The sequence below is a fragment of the Diospyros lotus genome, chromosome 1, assembly GCF_014633365.1.
Source record: "Diospyros lotus cultivar Yz01 chromosome 1, ASM1463336v1, whole genome shotgun sequence".
Lineage (NCBI taxonomy): Eukaryota > Viridiplantae > Streptophyta > Magnoliopsida > Ericales > Ebenaceae > Diospyros > Diospyros lotus.
The window spans coordinates 51,912,474-51,928,421 of NC_068338.1; the positions used below are offsets into that span (position 1 = coordinate 51,912,474).

The 15,948-nt window shown below is 33.5% G+C and overlaps 2 protein-coding genes across 8 annotated transcripts; one reads left to right on the top strand and one right to left on the bottom strand.

The window, feature by feature from the left end:
- The first annotated feature begins 597 nt into the window (after positions 1 to 597).
- LOC127797542 (probable transcription factor KAN2) lies at positions 598 to 5,183 on the top strand. The gene is made up of 7 exons (XM_052330534.1): positions 598 to 1,107; positions 1,214 to 1,332; positions 1,458 to 1,534; positions 2,671 to 2,716; positions 3,022 to 3,181; positions 3,548 to 3,605; positions 4,610 to 5,183. The coding sequence occupies exons 1-7, from the start codon at positions 803 to 805 to the stop codon at positions 4,730 to 4,732; spliced, it is 888 nt and encodes a 295-aa protein (XP_052186494.1). The 5' UTR covers positions 598 to 802; the 3' UTR covers positions 4,733 to 5,183.
- An 857-nt stretch (positions 5,184 to 6,040) lies between these two features.
- On the bottom strand, positions 6,041 to 11,453 carry LOC127805980 (bark storage protein A-like). Of its 7 annotated transcripts, none has more exons than XR_008024310.1 (7): positions 11,072 to 11,453; positions 10,524 to 10,591; positions 10,266 to 10,421; positions 9,325 to 9,516; positions 7,036 to 7,258; positions 6,731 to 6,947; positions 6,041 to 6,369 (listed from the first exon to the last, which is right to left on the bottom strand). XR_008024310.1 is itself a non-coding variant. In XM_052342864.1 (7 exons), the coding sequence occupies exons 1-6, from the start codon at positions 11,307 to 11,309 to the stop codon at positions 6,744 to 6,746; spliced, it is 1,077 nt and encodes a 358-aa protein (XP_052198824.1). In that variant the 5' UTR covers positions 11,310 to 11,453; the 3' UTR covers positions 6,045 to 6,369; positions 6,731 to 6,743. The 7 variants fall into 7 exon arrangements, 5 of the variants coding, with proteins under 5 accessions (XP_052198824.1, XP_052198834.1, XP_052198823.1 ...); XR_008024286.1 differs by having other exon boundaries at positions 6,045 to 6,369; positions 6,657 to 6,947; positions 7,040 to 7,258; XM_052342864.1 differs by having other exon boundaries at positions 6,045 to 6,369; positions 7,040 to 7,258.
- Positions 11,454 to 15,948: the final 4,495 nt, after the last annotated feature.

Sequence of the window (15,948 nt, forward strand, 5' to 3'; positions counted from 1 at the left end):
AGAGAGAGAGAGAGAAGAGGGGTGGTTGCAGGTTAGGGTTCTGGGGAAAGCAAAAAAATTCAGAGGCTTTGGGATTGGTATAACACCCAAAGTGGCAGAGAGAGAGAGCCACACGTAAAAACTTTGCAAGAAAACTTGGTTTTATAATTTTCCCACAAAGGAAAAGGACTCGAAAATGGAGTAAAAAGGAATCAATCAATCTCTCCTCAACGTTTGCTTCCACCTTTTCCTCTTTTTCTCAACCTCACAGCAGGGCCCTACCCCTTCATGTGTCCGCAGTATACAGACAAACACCCCCCCCCCCCCCCCCCCTAAAGTTTAAAGTCTATATACTGTAGTATTAAAGATTTAGAATTTAAAATTTAATACGATGTTATAATTTAGTCATATATTATCATATTTTAAGATCAATTCACTCTGTTAACACTATCGATAGACACAATTACAAGTTTTATAATTGTCTTTGAGATATGAATATATAACTATATATATATATTAAATTGTAACAGTTATTTTTAAAATTTTGTCCACTCTCTCTTATCTCTCTAGTTGTATGACTGTCATTTTCTCACAAATACTCTCCAGTTATACAAGCAACACACATCTCTCTCTCTCTCTCTCTCTCCTTGTCAGTATACTTGAACTCTATCTGAAGAAAACCCTGAAATCCAACCACAGGCTTTGTTAGCATCATCCAAAGCTCTCAATAAATATATATATATATGTGTGTGTGTGTGTGTGTGTGTACATATCTGATCAACAGATGAATAGAAATTAAGGGCTACTGAAAGATTGCAAGGAGATGAAGATGGAGCTCTTTCCAGCACAACCCGATTTGTCTCTTCAAATTAGCCCTCCAAACCCTAAAACAATACCAGGCTGGAAGAGCCAAAACGAAGACAGAAGCATCTGGAAGATGGCTGTGGATTCCGAAACCAACCAATATTCTTTGCTTCCATATGAATTCTATCGCCATCAACTTTTCCATCCTCCACAAGGGCTTCATCAAGAAGTTGATTATCTCAGACCCATCAGAGGGATTCCTGTTTTTGAGTATCCATCTGCAGATTCTTCTGCAGCTTCAATGGCGGCCACCACTTCGGCCAGGTCACAGATTTTGTCTCAAGTAATATATATATATATATATATATGTTTCTTCGTTCAGAGCAATACAATATTCATTGCTTTGAGTCTTGTGTCTCTTCTGTCGCAGGTCACAGATTTTGTCGAAGTTTCCGGCGAGGCGAAGGGTTAGGGCTCCCAGAATGCGGTGGACGGCAAGCCTCCATGCCCGCTTCGTTCAAGCTGTTCGGCTGCTTGGCGGACCTGAAAGTACAGCTCCATTGAGCTTCCAGTACAGCTTATAATTTCTTTTGTTTTTCTGTTGAAACTGCCATAGAAAACAACTGGTTGGTTAATGATTCTAACACAAATTGTTGTGATGTGTATTCAATTAGGGGCCACACCCAAGTCGGTTCTTGAGCTCATGGATGTGAAAGATCTAACCCTAGCTCACGTGAAATCCCATTTACAGGTACGTGAAATCGAGTTTAACCTTAACCCTTTTCTTTCTTTCCTTTCCTTTTTTAGCTTGGTAAAGGGGTAAGTTCCAGAAGCCGATGGACGCCTATGTGTAGAAAAAGTATGTGCTCTAGCTCTCGACTATACCATAAGGTTAGGTCTCAACAGTTATTCATATAAGAATTAACAATACCCAATTAACTTTCATGGAATTATAAGTCTTTTTCACTTTTAAATCTTATTTAAACATTACTAGTGACTCACCGAACAATAATAGTGAAATATAAAGATAACTAATTAACGAAGTAAAAAATGTCACTTTTAGGGCGTTTTGAGACGCAATTATCACCACCAAACTATTACCATTGGACAACCTAATTAACCTTTAGTGAGCTAATTTAGTTTAGAAGCTTTTTTCCTCTTTCAGAGCGCTAAATCTCACAGAAAAAAGGAACTTTCTCATCAAGATCATGTGGGTGCAGTGAAGAATGAAGATATACGTACAATAATAGTGTTTCCTGAGCTAGCTAAACCTTTTCCTCTGTCAAGTCAGTGTGACTAGGTACTATTCACATTCCAATATATAAGTTTTTTAGCAAACGGCTCTGCAACCTTGAGCTCTCTTCTCTGTTAGATCTGATGATACGTAATGAGACTCAGCAAGCAAACAGCTTTTTGGAGAGGCCAAGGAACCAACCAAGAACAGTAAAAAAGGGTAGTGGGAACAAATATATATGTCAAAAGAAGCGTGTTGTCAATTAAAGCACAAACCCCAATGAATTCAGACCGAGTTGGGACCTCTCTCTATCACTCATTTTAGATTCAGAAATATGCGTTCAAATAAGAATTTGGGGGGGGGGGCGCGGAAGAGAGAGATAATAAAGAAAAAAAAAAGGCAATGTTTTGCTTAATTCATATATAAAGAGCAGTATTGTGACATTAGACAAAAAAGGGCGTACAATATGCTATCATTTCACAATGATTTGTTCATCATTGTGCCCTCCAACCATGCATCTTTGACCACGGTTAATTGTGTTGTGTATATAACTAATGAATACATACATACATGCATGCAAACATACATATATATATATATATAAACACGTGTTCTCTGATAAAAGGGTTATCATGATCTTACTCTCGTCACAGATGTATCGCACAATAAAGGCCACTGGCAGATCTACAACTTCTTCAGGTAAACACTACCAGTCGACCACCATTTCAGTATTTTCTTATTGTTTTTAAATAGTTAAAAGGACAAAAAGAAGAAACCAGCAATGTGGGCTTTATGTACCCTTCGATTCGGTTGTTCTTTTTGAAGGCACATTTTTCTTTTTTGGGTTTCTATCCAGTGTTAAGTACTGGAGTTGTCTTAGCAAGATTCCTTCTCTCGTGAACTGGCCTTTAACAATGGCGGTTCATCTTTATACATATATCTATATATATATATATATATCCTCAATTTGTTTTCTTTTATTTAATAATATATGGGCCAATCAGATGGAAGTGATGTAGCTGCTGAAGAAACTTCTGAAAGTACCATCTTTGACCTACAGAAGCCAGCAAAAACTGGGTTATCAATGAAGAGAGGAAGGCCTGTTATGGAGCCATTAGATCCAGATTTTTGTGGCCTTTGGAGTTCTTCTTCTTCTTCTTCCAGGTGAAGCCATCCTATACATTAATTGCTAATATTTATTTTCCAATTGTATTGCTTGATTCCACATCAATTAATGCTCTAGCATCAATGTTATGTTAATTCATTAATTAGTCAATATGGAATAATATTCGTTGATATTTAATCTGTATATAATTTGACATGTTAACACATGCTAAGGTTTCCTTCTTTAGATATCAGATCACTCAAGTTAATTAGTCCCAGAAAATAATCCAAAAGGTTTTTACCCAGTTCACATATACAAGTGATCTCTAAACCCTAAATTCTAAATTAGTTAGTTACATATATATGTGTATATATATGGCTCCACTGACAGATAAGATTCTTTTCCTCTTGTCAAATTGCTTTCAGGGATGCTTGGTTGCATGGAAAGCCAAGGGACATCAAAGGGTGCACAGTTCCTTCTGAGGTAGCTAGCTGCTTGAGCCTTCATCTCTAGCTTCTAATTAAGAACTTGTTTGGATGTGCCTTTTCTTTTAATCACTTACAAAAGCAGAATTGCAACTTAGCTTTCGGGGCAATACTGCCTTGATCAGTATTTTTATATCTCTCCCTATATATATATATATAAGCAATAATTGAACTTCATTTCGTGTACCCAATAAGTACACATTCGAACGCTAGTGATTGATTGTTTTTAATAATTGAACTGCACTTTAGTTTCAAAACAAAAGCATCTATATATTTATATATATAGACTAATTAAAGCACAGACTGTACAAAGAGAGGTTGAATGTTTCAACAAATTAGTGGGCATTTCCACACTGATGATCACAAATTGTTTTGTTTCAATGATTAACTTATTTGAGATGTTTATATATTTTGATTATATATATATATATATGTGTGTGTGTGTGTGTGTGTGTGTGGAATGACAAAAGGTCCAAAAGGAATGTGAAACAAGGAATAATAACAATCTACTTTCTTTGTCAAGAAAGCCAACATCAAAAGAAGGGAAAAGGGAACAGCCTTTCAAACAATATCTTGATGATCACATGATCTATATATGAAGTTGGCATTAGATTGAGCAATTCCAGGCTTTTCCACAAGACATATCAAATGATCAAATTCACATATTACACTCAATTGCCCCAAAACCCCATCATATTTTCTAGCCACTGTTATGCCCCTATGAACTTCCATTAGCAATAGCAGCTGTCTTATCTCCCAAACATACTGCGCCATAAGACAATATATATATGATTAATTCAAACTATGTTCCAACTTTTATGTTTTAATTTTCTAATTAAATTGAAAATACCCACATCAGTAAAGTTATTCTTTTGTGATCAGAAGATTATGATCAGTTCGAGCTGTGAAAATTAAAAGAATAAAAATGCAAGAAGGGTTATATATATATATATATATGCTAACTTTATGTGGTACTAAATGATATGGTGTTGCCATGTGCAGGGTGTAGAGAACTGTGAAAGAGTCTTTGAAATAAAGTCATGGAGCATTAACATTGCAGAAAGTAGCCCCAGCTACAGGAACCCTAGTTTGGAGTTAACCTTGGGCAGGTCACAAGTAATATAAACTAATAATAAAAGGGAGCTGTGAAGATATATATATATATAGCTGGAGCAGTACTCACTACTCATTGTGAAAATCATTAGAGATATATGTATGCTTTTTGTTTGTTTGATGGGAAATGGGAATCAGCCATCCTTTCCAAAGATCAATCAAGGGATAGGAAGAAGAAAGAAAAGCAAAAGTTGAAACGAATTAATTAACAAATAAAAGGGAGACAGAAAAGCAGCAAATGGAGCATCAATCTTTGAAAATCCAAATCCTCTTATATATATATATATATATTCTCTTCTTCTATAATGAATGAGGAAGCATCTTTTCTTCGTCTTCTTCTAGTCCTTTGTTCATGGTCCACTGCCTTATGATGGCCAGGAGAAATTCTTATATAATTGGGTAAATTCTACCCAAATCTTTGTTTGTTTGGGTGATTTTTGGATCTGTATTAGTTTAAATTTGGTACCTAAATCCATTTTCATTAGTTTGGAGTTTAGTTTTTAATAAATTTATCGAAAGAGTATCCCTTTTAACAAGTCCCAAATGTTAAATCTAAATCATAATATATAAGAGGTGTTCAAAAAACTAAATATGAACGATTGTAGCTTGCCCACTGCGGTATGATGGCCTGAAGAAATTCTTAATTGGGTAGATTCTACCCAAATCTTTGTTGTTTGGGTGAATTTTAATTGGATCTATAGTAGTTTAAATTTGGCACTTAAATCCATTTTCATTAGTTTAGAGTTTAGTTTTTAATAAATTTATTGAAAGAGTATCATTTTTAACAAGTTCCAAACCCTAAATTTAAATCATAAGAGATCTTTAAAAAATTAAATAACGATAAAGGCCCGCAAGAATAAATTGAGGTCATAAAAAGTATAAGTAAAATATATCTTACTTTTTTTTTAATATCATTATCTAAGTTGCATGGAAATAAAAACGGATATGATACGAAATGAAAATAAAAAATGATATTTTTAAAAAAAGTATAAAACAAAAATACAAAAAATACATAAATAAAAAAATAGACTTTTTGTAAATATAATTTTTAATACAGGCAAAACCTATAACCGTGTTTTTAATATTTTCTTAATATTATGAAATAGTTCAAAAATATTTCCAAAATTACAGAGGACTTAGAAACTTTTATTTGTATTTTTCATTATTTTAGTATAAAAATATTTTAAAAATATCAAAACGACACTTTCAAGGAGTTTATATGCATCATAAGTAGTCATTATAGTTTGATCTAATGAAAAAGACTATTTCAAGACCCAAAAAAAAAAAAAAAGATATAAATCTCAAATGTTAAATTTAAATTACAATGCCATTATAAGAATGATCTAAATGGCAAGGGCCGCGATAAAATTTACCCTTTTTAATTTGGACGGAATGGTCAGATGCCAGGTCCAGGTAGGTAGGCAGGCCAGTAGTATGCTCAGTACAAATGGAACGGAAGATGAACAGTAACTTATTTATACAAGGATAGCGACTAGACAGAGCTGTCTCTTATCAGCCCCACGGCATTCATGGCTGCCGTATCTCTCTCTCACACACGATCCATTGTTCTTTCTGGACGTCACTTTCCTTCAAACACAAGATTTTCTTTGTCCCCAGATCCAATCTTCTACGTACATGAAAGAGGCATCCTAATAATACACTGACAAATCAGTCATCTGACTATGAAATAGTAAATGAAAGCCTAAAAACATGGAATGTTATAGCAAATGACAACTGTGTGCAAGTTTTGCAAGGAGAACAGTACTTCTGAAAATGTTGTTTTCCATGAAATTCAAACAAGAGTAACTGAGAACGACAATACATCGAGCTTTTTATTTTGTTACGTGGGTCGACTACATAAATTTTAAATTCCAACTCTCTAAATCGTTTTTATTTATGCCTTTATTTGCTACGAGGCCAGGCAAGAATCACATACACAAATAGGCCAGGGCAGATGCAGTCACTTCCCCTTTCCTGTTTTGAACATGAAGCAACACATATTCCACAGACCTTGAATTAGTGGTTATTGCTGCTGCAGCTTCAAGTTCCAGTGGTCTTGAGTCTGATCTGCCGGCCCAATTAGTCCGAGGAACTCAACAGCAACACTAAACGCGTTGGCAGATGCCAAAGAACTCAGGCTGCTTGACCTGAACTTCTCCGGCCCTGCCCCAGCCAAATCCGACACACCCCGGAACACAATGCAAGGCACTCCATTTGTTAAGGATGCCTGCATGAACAGGGCAAATTTTGATCATATATCAAGAAACAGAGATTAATTACTGATTTGTTGGGTAGAGTTCTTGCTTCCATTTTACCAACCATTACAATTGCAGAACTCTCCTCATCCACAGTTGAAACATTGAATTCATCGAAAAGAAACTTTCTATAGGCTGCGTTGTCAAGGAATATATCAGCAGTGGAAGCTCTCAATCCATAAACAACCTTTGGCATTTCAGGAAGGCAGTGAGTCTCATTAACGCATTGGAGCAGCTCCATGTTCTGTACAAGTTGTCTCCAACATTTTAGCACCAGAATTATCTGTTAGAACAGCAATAGAAAATTCGTATATGTATATAATTCAATTATGGCAACCGCAACCACAGCTATTGAATATTTCACAGAACCAACAAGCAGGCAACAATGAATTGACGCAACAACAGCACAGAGCTTGATAAACAGAAAATAACAGCAAACTCAGAAACCGGCGTGGCAGACAGCTACCGGAAAACTCAGCAGACGGCAGAGATAAAAAAGCGACCGAGGCACGCTGGAAAGCACTATCCTGAAGACAGTGGCGCCCTGCTCCGGTCACACGCAAACTCCAGTGATTGTTCATGCAGGATACGATGGTTGGCTCCAACAAACGGTGACCACGAATGACTAGATCTAGCAGAAACTCTCTCAGGCACTAGCTCTCCTTGACCGAAAAACTCAAGTACAGGTGCTTCCTTTCAAATTCGGTGTCAAACAACAAGGACACCCCCCCCCCCCCCCCCCCCCCCCCCGAGCCCTTTATAGTCGAACCCAAAAGCGTTCACTCCATTAACTCCAACGATTGAAACTCCTAAAGCGCCAGTGGCATAAATGTGCAGCCTGTTCGGTACCCAAAAAGAAAAATAAAAAAACAGCGACTAAGGTACGCTGGAAAGCATTGTCCTGAAGACAGTGGTGCCCTGCTTCGGTCACGAGCAGGCTCTGGTGACTATTCATGCAGGATACAACGGTCGACTTCGGCAAACGGTGACCACGAATGACTGCATCTAGCAGAAAATCTCTTAGGCACTAGCTCTCCTTGACCGGGAAACTCAAATACAGGAGCTCCCTCTCAAACTCGGTGTCAAACAACAAGGAACCCCAGTCTTTTATAGTCGAACCCAAAAGCCGAATCGCCATTGCATTCACGCCATTAACTTCGATGACTGAAGCTCCTGAAGTGTCAGTGGCATAAATGTGCAGCCTGTTCGATACTCAAAAAAGAAAAATAAAAAAATAAATAATAAATATAAGTTTATCCAAAAATATATATATATAGACACCCAATGGACTGGGCGTGCAAGGGCCTAAGGACTCACCCACTCACAAAATCTGAGTAACCGAACCCCAAGTAGGGATGTCAACGGTTCGGATTGGTCCGGTTCTATAAGAATCCAGTAACCGAACAATTTTTAACGGTTCCAAAAAAATAATAACCGTAATCGAACCATTACATATATAAAACCAAACCATGATCAATCCATCACACTGGACCAGTTTCGGTTCGGTTTCAATTCTATCCAATTAACATTTAGCTTCTAAACATTTTCGCAAAATATGAAATTACAAACAAATTTGTTAATTAAAATAAACTCATAACTTCATTAATGTTTCAAGTCTTGAAATAAAAGTAGAACAAAATAATTCATAAAATACCTCATCAAATAAGATTACATCGACCATTTAGTATAACAATAGTGCATAAAAATCTAGAAATAAAAGAGTTCATGAATCTCGCTAGTTTCCTAGGAAGTGATACTAGTTATTTGTATGTGTATATATATATACCCAAACAATTATAATATATATATAAGTATAATATCGGTTAATTTCCGGTTCGGTTCGAACCACAATTTGAAAAAAAAAAAAAAAAACTAGTAACCAAACTAAATATATTGGTTCTTAATTTTTTAGAACCAGAACCTAACTATAGAACCAATCCAAAAGGCACGGTTCAATCTAGTTCACCAATTTTCAGATATTTTTTGACACCCTAGCTCCAAATGCAAGCGAGGGGTTTTTATTCCCTTGAAAATCCCCTTGCACCAGCGATGTGGGATTCAGCCCTCTCACAAACACTGATACACGCTTACACACACACATTGGAACACAACGTTATCACCCAGCTTTTGTAGAAAGATGTTATGAATGTTATAATCCATGAATAGCCATCTCTAAAAGACATATCCTTTTGTTGGTGTCCTATTGAAGAGGTATGAATAAAAAATTATCTCTTCAAAAGGGTACGCGTATTCATTGGTTGACCAATCAAAATAGATATACGAACTAAGAAACTCTTCCTTTGGAGCTGAGAGGCAAGTACAAATGATCCCGAGGTCACTCCGATATACCTGGAGCTGAGAGGCAAGAACAAACCATTTTGGTTCAACTTCAAGCCAAAATAGCTCTTCCATTGGCTGTCCATTTGAGTAAACTTCTTGTGGTGTGAATTCTACTTTTGCGAATAAATTATCTCCCTTTGTTGGGAAATTATAGGCCCCAAACTCCAGCTCTGCCAAGCCTCCTTTCTCCGAGCGAAATTCCTGCAGATTGAAGAGAGCAAACAATTGGAACACCTTACCATAGCATAATTTCCAAAAGATCAGTCGGGCACTTTTTAACATAAGATTGTATTCTAAGGGAGCAAACAATTTGAACAGCTTGCCGTAGCAGAATACCTAAAAGATCACTTGGGCACTTTTAACATAAGATTATAATGTGGCATGTTAAGGACACGCTGACACCTGTTCTGCCACTGAGGACACTGCCTATAACGCTAAAAACCAACAAGTCAACCTGCTCCCCAACAATCTTGACAGAGCCCGTTGTCATATTCAAATTTCCCCGAAAATCAGGGATCCCTTTCATATTATCTGAGAATAGATTGATAGCCAAGATACAGTGAAGGCATTAACAGGTATAAATATGTTCACCTCCAATCACGATAGGATAATCTTTTTATCTCTAAGCTCCCCTTACTATTTTGAATCATTCATTCATTCTCCATATCTGCTAACTTAAGCATCAAAGAGACCCCATCCTAGCTACTCAATAGAAGGGCATCTGCCCATTGGACCATGTCATAAATTTCTTGGGAGTGCAGAAGAGTGCCTCATCGGATTGTATTTCAAAGAGAGCAAACAATTGGAAATTTGGAACACCTTGCCATACCAGAATTCCTAAAAGATCACTTGGGCACTTTGAACATAAGATTATATTTCCCAACCCACCAACAAAATGATAAATTCGATATATACCAGAGTACTAATTACAGATAAAGCAGAAGCCCTACCTTCCATTTCCAAGAAGCAGTATAAGCGACATATTTTGGCACGCTAACATCGCCAATGTTAAGTGAGTCATTGGCACTTCCAGCAGTCCCATAAAAAACAATTCCCTTGACATCAAAGGCACCAACAAGCATTTGCACAGTGATTCCTGCATTTAACTGAAGGGTATTGGAACAATCAGAACTGTTTAATTTTGATTACAAAGACAACAGTTATGGATTATCATTTACAATACAAGTATAAGAGGTAAAACTACATACCGTTTGCTGACCAGTCATAACATAGATTACATCAACATCCCTAATCTTGCCAATGTTGAATCTCCTCCCTGACCAATTTATCTTTTGAAACTTGTTAGTTGTTATGAATGGATCGCACACAATCACACAAAAACCGAAAGCAAAGATAATACTGAAATTTAACATAATTCAATATCAATAGAGTCACGAATGATCTCACAACAATGGGGGAAAAAATACGCCCAATGTAGTTTTTGCATTAAGAAAACTACAATCCCTCCCACTTCACAATTTTTGCACGGACAAAACTAAAAATCATTCCAATCTTCACAATTCTAGATAACAAGTCACTCACACTCGTACTAGTCACACAACTACTACAATTGGATTATTGGTATCATAAGCAAGAACTATTATACGGCTTATTCATACACAAAAACTCGTAGTTGGATCATAGATCTAATTTTGAATAGGCTTTCCATTATGCCAAAGGTGATAATTATGAAGAGAGACAGAGACAGAGACAGAGACAGAGAGGGAGGGACAGACAGACAGAGAGGAGCAGGTACCGGAGAAGTCGACGGAAGGGAGGTCGGAGCTGGGGAAGAAGAGGCCGGAGTCGAGAAGGGCGGATTCTTCGGTAGAGTAAGCCATAAGCATTCCAATATAAGGCCCTCCGTTCTGGTTGATTCTGTCTACCGCGCTGTGAAGCGGGTGATTCGACTTGAGCTGAACCGACTGCTCTACATTGCTCGCCACCACTAACAGTGCTATCGCCGTCAGCAACCTCTTCTTCTTCACCGCCATTTTCGGGCTCAAAACCGCGATTCTGCGATCTGCGGCCACCGGCGCCGGGGGCTTTGAACGGCCCGTGGGTGATCCTGGAAGTGGGAAGAACAACAGTCGCGAGTCAGTGATGAATCTGAATCTCCCTTCAGCCTAAGACAGAAGGACAGTTGGAACTTGGAACCACGTGACTGGATATCATTCTATTGGCCAAAGGATTATTTATTTAGAATTTTATTAAATTTGGTTTAAAAATAAAATTTGAGTTTATTTATTTCTTATTAAATTATCAAAATAATTTAAATTTTATCTTAATGTATCAATTATATAATAAATTTTATTTTTATTGAATATATTTTTAAATTTTATGACTATAACAATTCTATAACATCGACAATTGTGACCGTAACAAAATTGATAAAATGATTATTTGCTCTCTTAACTTAAAATTAATGACATTAAATAATGTAATTATAATTTGATCTTTATTTTATTTGTATATAAAAAATATTCACATAATATAGGATATTTACATTCTCATATTTATTATGAGAAGTATATTTTCACTTAAATCCTATAATACACAACAACAGTTCGACGTTATTTTGGCATTTTTAAAACATTTTTATTTTCAAAAAATTAAAAAATATTTTTAAATCATTTTTATAATTTTAAAAACATTTCAAAACTATATCATAATATTAAGAAAATATCGAAAATGCGTTTTCTGTTTAAAAATACGTTTCTGCCCACGATGAGATTGGAGACAAAAAATGTTTCATCTCTAACAAATTCGTCTCTAAATCGAATTTTTTAAATTTATTGTTTGTTTTTAAAAGTAAGTAAAATTTTAAATTTATTATTTATATTATATTTGATTATTTTCTTTTTAAAATTTGTTATTTACTTTTAATAAACAAGTCATGATTATAATTTATGTTTACATTTATTTGAATGTATTATAAAATATATATTTATTTTTAAATTAAGTAATTATTTTATATATTAAAATTTATTTTTATAAAAAATCTTTATATTTTTTATTTACTCGTTTTCCCTACATCTTTGTTTCTTATTTTTTTTAAAATATAATTTTTTTATTTATATTTTGTATCCTATCAATTTCACATTTTCTTTTGGCGCAATATATCGTAAGCCACTATTTGAAGACTTAAGTTTATTTATTTAGAAGTTTGTTGACTTGACCTCAGATTGAGGATTAACTCATATAAATTTTATATGAAAAGGGTTCAAGCTTTTTATAAATTTTAAATTTAGAAATTATTGTAATCTTAATTTTAGATTCCCTTGTATAAAATACATAAAATTAATATATTTTATTATATATTTAGATCTTGAATAATATAAATAATATAATAAAAAAATTATAATTATAAATCCAATTGGAGTGAGATATCAAATAGAATTATAAGTTTAATTATAATATGTTTGATATATTGTCTTACATGAGTTTGTAAAGAGTGGAGTGATTAGGTCTCACCCCTCTCAATTTGTCCACGTTAGGCAAATGATATGTTATTTGATGTCAGTAACAAATCAATTTCATTTATTAAGAACTCAATTTGGTCATTATCCCAATAAATCTTATGATATGAGATATGAAAAAAAGAAAATAATGTGATAAATATTTCATCTACCCTTGTGGCCAACAAATGAGATAACATGGTGAAAGCGGAACATATAAAAGGGATTGATGGAGAAAAATGGGTACAAGAATGGTATTTTGAACATTTAAAAAAAAATAAAATGTTCAACTAATGGATTTTACCTTAAATATAGATCTTATGATGTTGGTTTCTTATCCAACTTAAGTCTTAGCCAAACCACAACATCAAGCGTAAATCACAAAAGATAAAACAAAACTTAAAAGAATATGAGATTTACGTGTTCGGATATGAAAAAGATCATACTTACGATAAAGGCTTATTACCTCTAGTAAATCTATTAAGATTTCAAGATTATAATCAGATTACACGATCACAATAAGAATAAATAATATTGCAAATACATAATTGAAAACAGAAAACCTACAAGAACAAATGCAAGATCTATTCAACTGATCTTAATATCAAATTGTACTTATTCTTTCAGTTTATTCCAATCTCACACGCCTCAAGCAATTAAAACAATAGAAATTACACAATATAATTACCTTACCTAGTGACCTTATCACATAACCAAAACCAATTGATTGAGAGAATGATTCACAAGAGAGTGTTTATCTTCAAGCGTCGAAATATGATTTAAAAAATGAGATAGTGAGCGATCTGTCGATTAAGACATGAAAGAGCCCTTATATAAAAGCAAGGAATAGAGCTTGATCGAAAAATAACATGTATAGATCTCATGAAAATACATTTTCAATCATTTATATACTTATTTAAATGAAATTGGACTTGCATCATAATATACCTTGGCTGAATAGATCTTGACTTATAATGAAAACAACAAATTATATACTCATTTAAATGACAATAGTACGAGAAACCCAATTTGTACATATGAAAAATACAAATAAGATACACATAATAAATATATGAAAATACATTTTGAATCACTTTAATTAATTAACAAATAGTACAGAGTTTAAATTTTAAAAATTAAAGTGTGACTCTTTAAAGCCAACCCATGTGTGATCAATGTATTTTATTCATCAAAAATGTTATTTAAATATTGTGATACTTTTAGTAACATCTGTACGTTAATTTATTATATATTTATAAAATATAATATATTAATATATAAGTGTTACAAAAAAAATCATAATTAAATGCCCGGATAACATTTTCATTTTTTTGTGAATAGCTAGAGATATAATCCTCCATCCAACGTCGGTTTAAATACATATCACATTAATTAATTTTAATTTGTTATTTATAAATAAAAACTCTAATTTCTATATAATTAACCAAATTGATAGATAAAAAGAATAACTGGGATTATTTTCAAATTACGTTCGATTGCAAGGAGAGAAAAGAAGGGTCTATTCCCTCATATCGATAGAAAGACTTTTTATCATAAAATAAATAAATAAAACATTTACATTCCATAGATTAGATGTCACAGTTACAATTTTACTCTCAATTTTTTTCTTAAAATTACATATTACCATATATTATACAAATATGTCACCACTTGCTGTCATCCACCCGCTAGCCCCTGTCGAAAATTGTTATCGTGTTAGTTGAAATTTATTCAAGCACATTTGATATCTAACTAATTTTTATTAATTACATGTTATTATATTAAATTATATTTATTTTTTAACTATTAAAAATGTAAAAACTTAATTTCATAAGTTATATTCAACTAACTCATCTATATTTTAAATTTTTCTTAAATATTTTTTATGCATTTGCCATTAAATATTTGTTGACAATTAAATAATTTTTTAACATATATTCTATAATTGTATGATTTTTTAAATTAGATATTATGTCTATGATATTTTTAATTTTTACAACATAAAAGAGTATTCTTGTCAACTAATTATTTTTACTATTTTATTTTATCAAAGCAAAGCATACTAAATATAATAATAAAATAAAATAATCAATTCATCCACGCATATATCAAATAGCGATAGAATGAAATAATTATTCCATTTTAACTTCTTTTTTTCTTTGAAACTATTACTCATAGGAGACTTAATCTCCTGACATTACTCACATAATATTGTGAAGAATATAATTAAACGTACTTTCAAAATACTCGTCTACAAATTTGAGAGACAGTCTATGCTCAAGCAAAAATTGTGAATATTTATTCATCTATCGGTCTTTTTTCTCTCTATAAATAAGAGATTCTTTATTTAGTAAAGATAATTTTAGAATTCTATTCGAGCTATAACTTACTTTTCTTATATTTTATATTCTTATTCAGAAATTGATTTAAGTATCGAAGAGCCGCACTAAAGATCACCAGGGCTCCTAATCAATTTATTTTGCAGGACACTCATAGACTCTGATCGGGACACTCTTCAATTATAAAAAGAATTAATTATTGTGTTTAAATAATAATAAATATAAAATATTAAATTTAAGTGTCCGTCTAACATTTCTAAATCAAATGATATAAGATTTAGATTTACTTTTCTCGTAGCCGATGTTGTACTCCTTCGCTAGCGTGCAGTGCAAACAGTCCAAATATATGCATCCAAACGTCTCCAACGACTCTTTCCCAATGAAAACAAATTTCCGCAAATGATCCGGTGCGGACATGCTCCACGGCCCTCACGTGATCATCACCGCACATTTAGTTGATCATTAAAGATTCCATCATCTAACGCTTGAGATTTCTCCCTTTAGATCCACCATGATAAGATAACTCAAAAGTGAATATCAAGCAGAAAGTCTGAATACAACGTACACCACATCAGCATGGGTGCAGCGTCGAGCACTGTAACCTAACCGTCCGTATGCCGTCTTTCCAACGGGCAACTTCATCTATTCTATTAAACATTAATCTATTTATTTTATTAAATCTATTCGGTCAAATTTTATTTATTTTTAAAATATTTTTAATTAAAACAATTAACTTTATGATTATTAAAATTAATAATAATTTGTATGATTATTAAAATTAATGAATATATTAAACATTTAATATAATAAGACTCCTAGTTCGAAGTTGAAAAAAA

Excerpts from the sequence above, each read along its gene's own strand:
- LOC127797542 (XM_052330534.1), top strand. The coding sequence starts at position 803 with ATGAAGATGGAGCTCTTTCCAGCACAACCCGATTTGTCTCTTCAAATT. Across the intron at positions 1,333-1,457 it reads GCTGCTTGGCGGACCTGAAA|GGGCCACACCCAAGTCGGTT; the intron begins GTACAGCTCCAT and ends GTATTCAATTAG. Across the intron at positions 3,182-3,547 it reads TCTTCTTCTTCTTCTTCCAG|GGATGCTTGGTTGCATGGAA; the intron begins GTGAAGCCATCC and ends AATTGCTTTCAG.
- LOC127805980 (XM_052342864.1), bottom strand. The coding sequence starts at position 11,309 with ATGGCGGTGAAGAAGAAGAGGTTGCTGACGGCGATAGCACTGTTAGTG. Across the intron at positions 9,517-10,265 it reads CTGCTTCTTGGAAATGGAAG|GAATTTCGCTCGGAGAAAGG; the intron begins GTAGGGCTTCTG and ends TTCAATCTGCAG. Across the intron at positions 6,948-7,039 it reads AGAGTTCTGCAATTGTAATG|GCATCCTTAACAAATGGAGT; the intron begins GTTGGTAAAATG and ends CTGTTCATGCAG.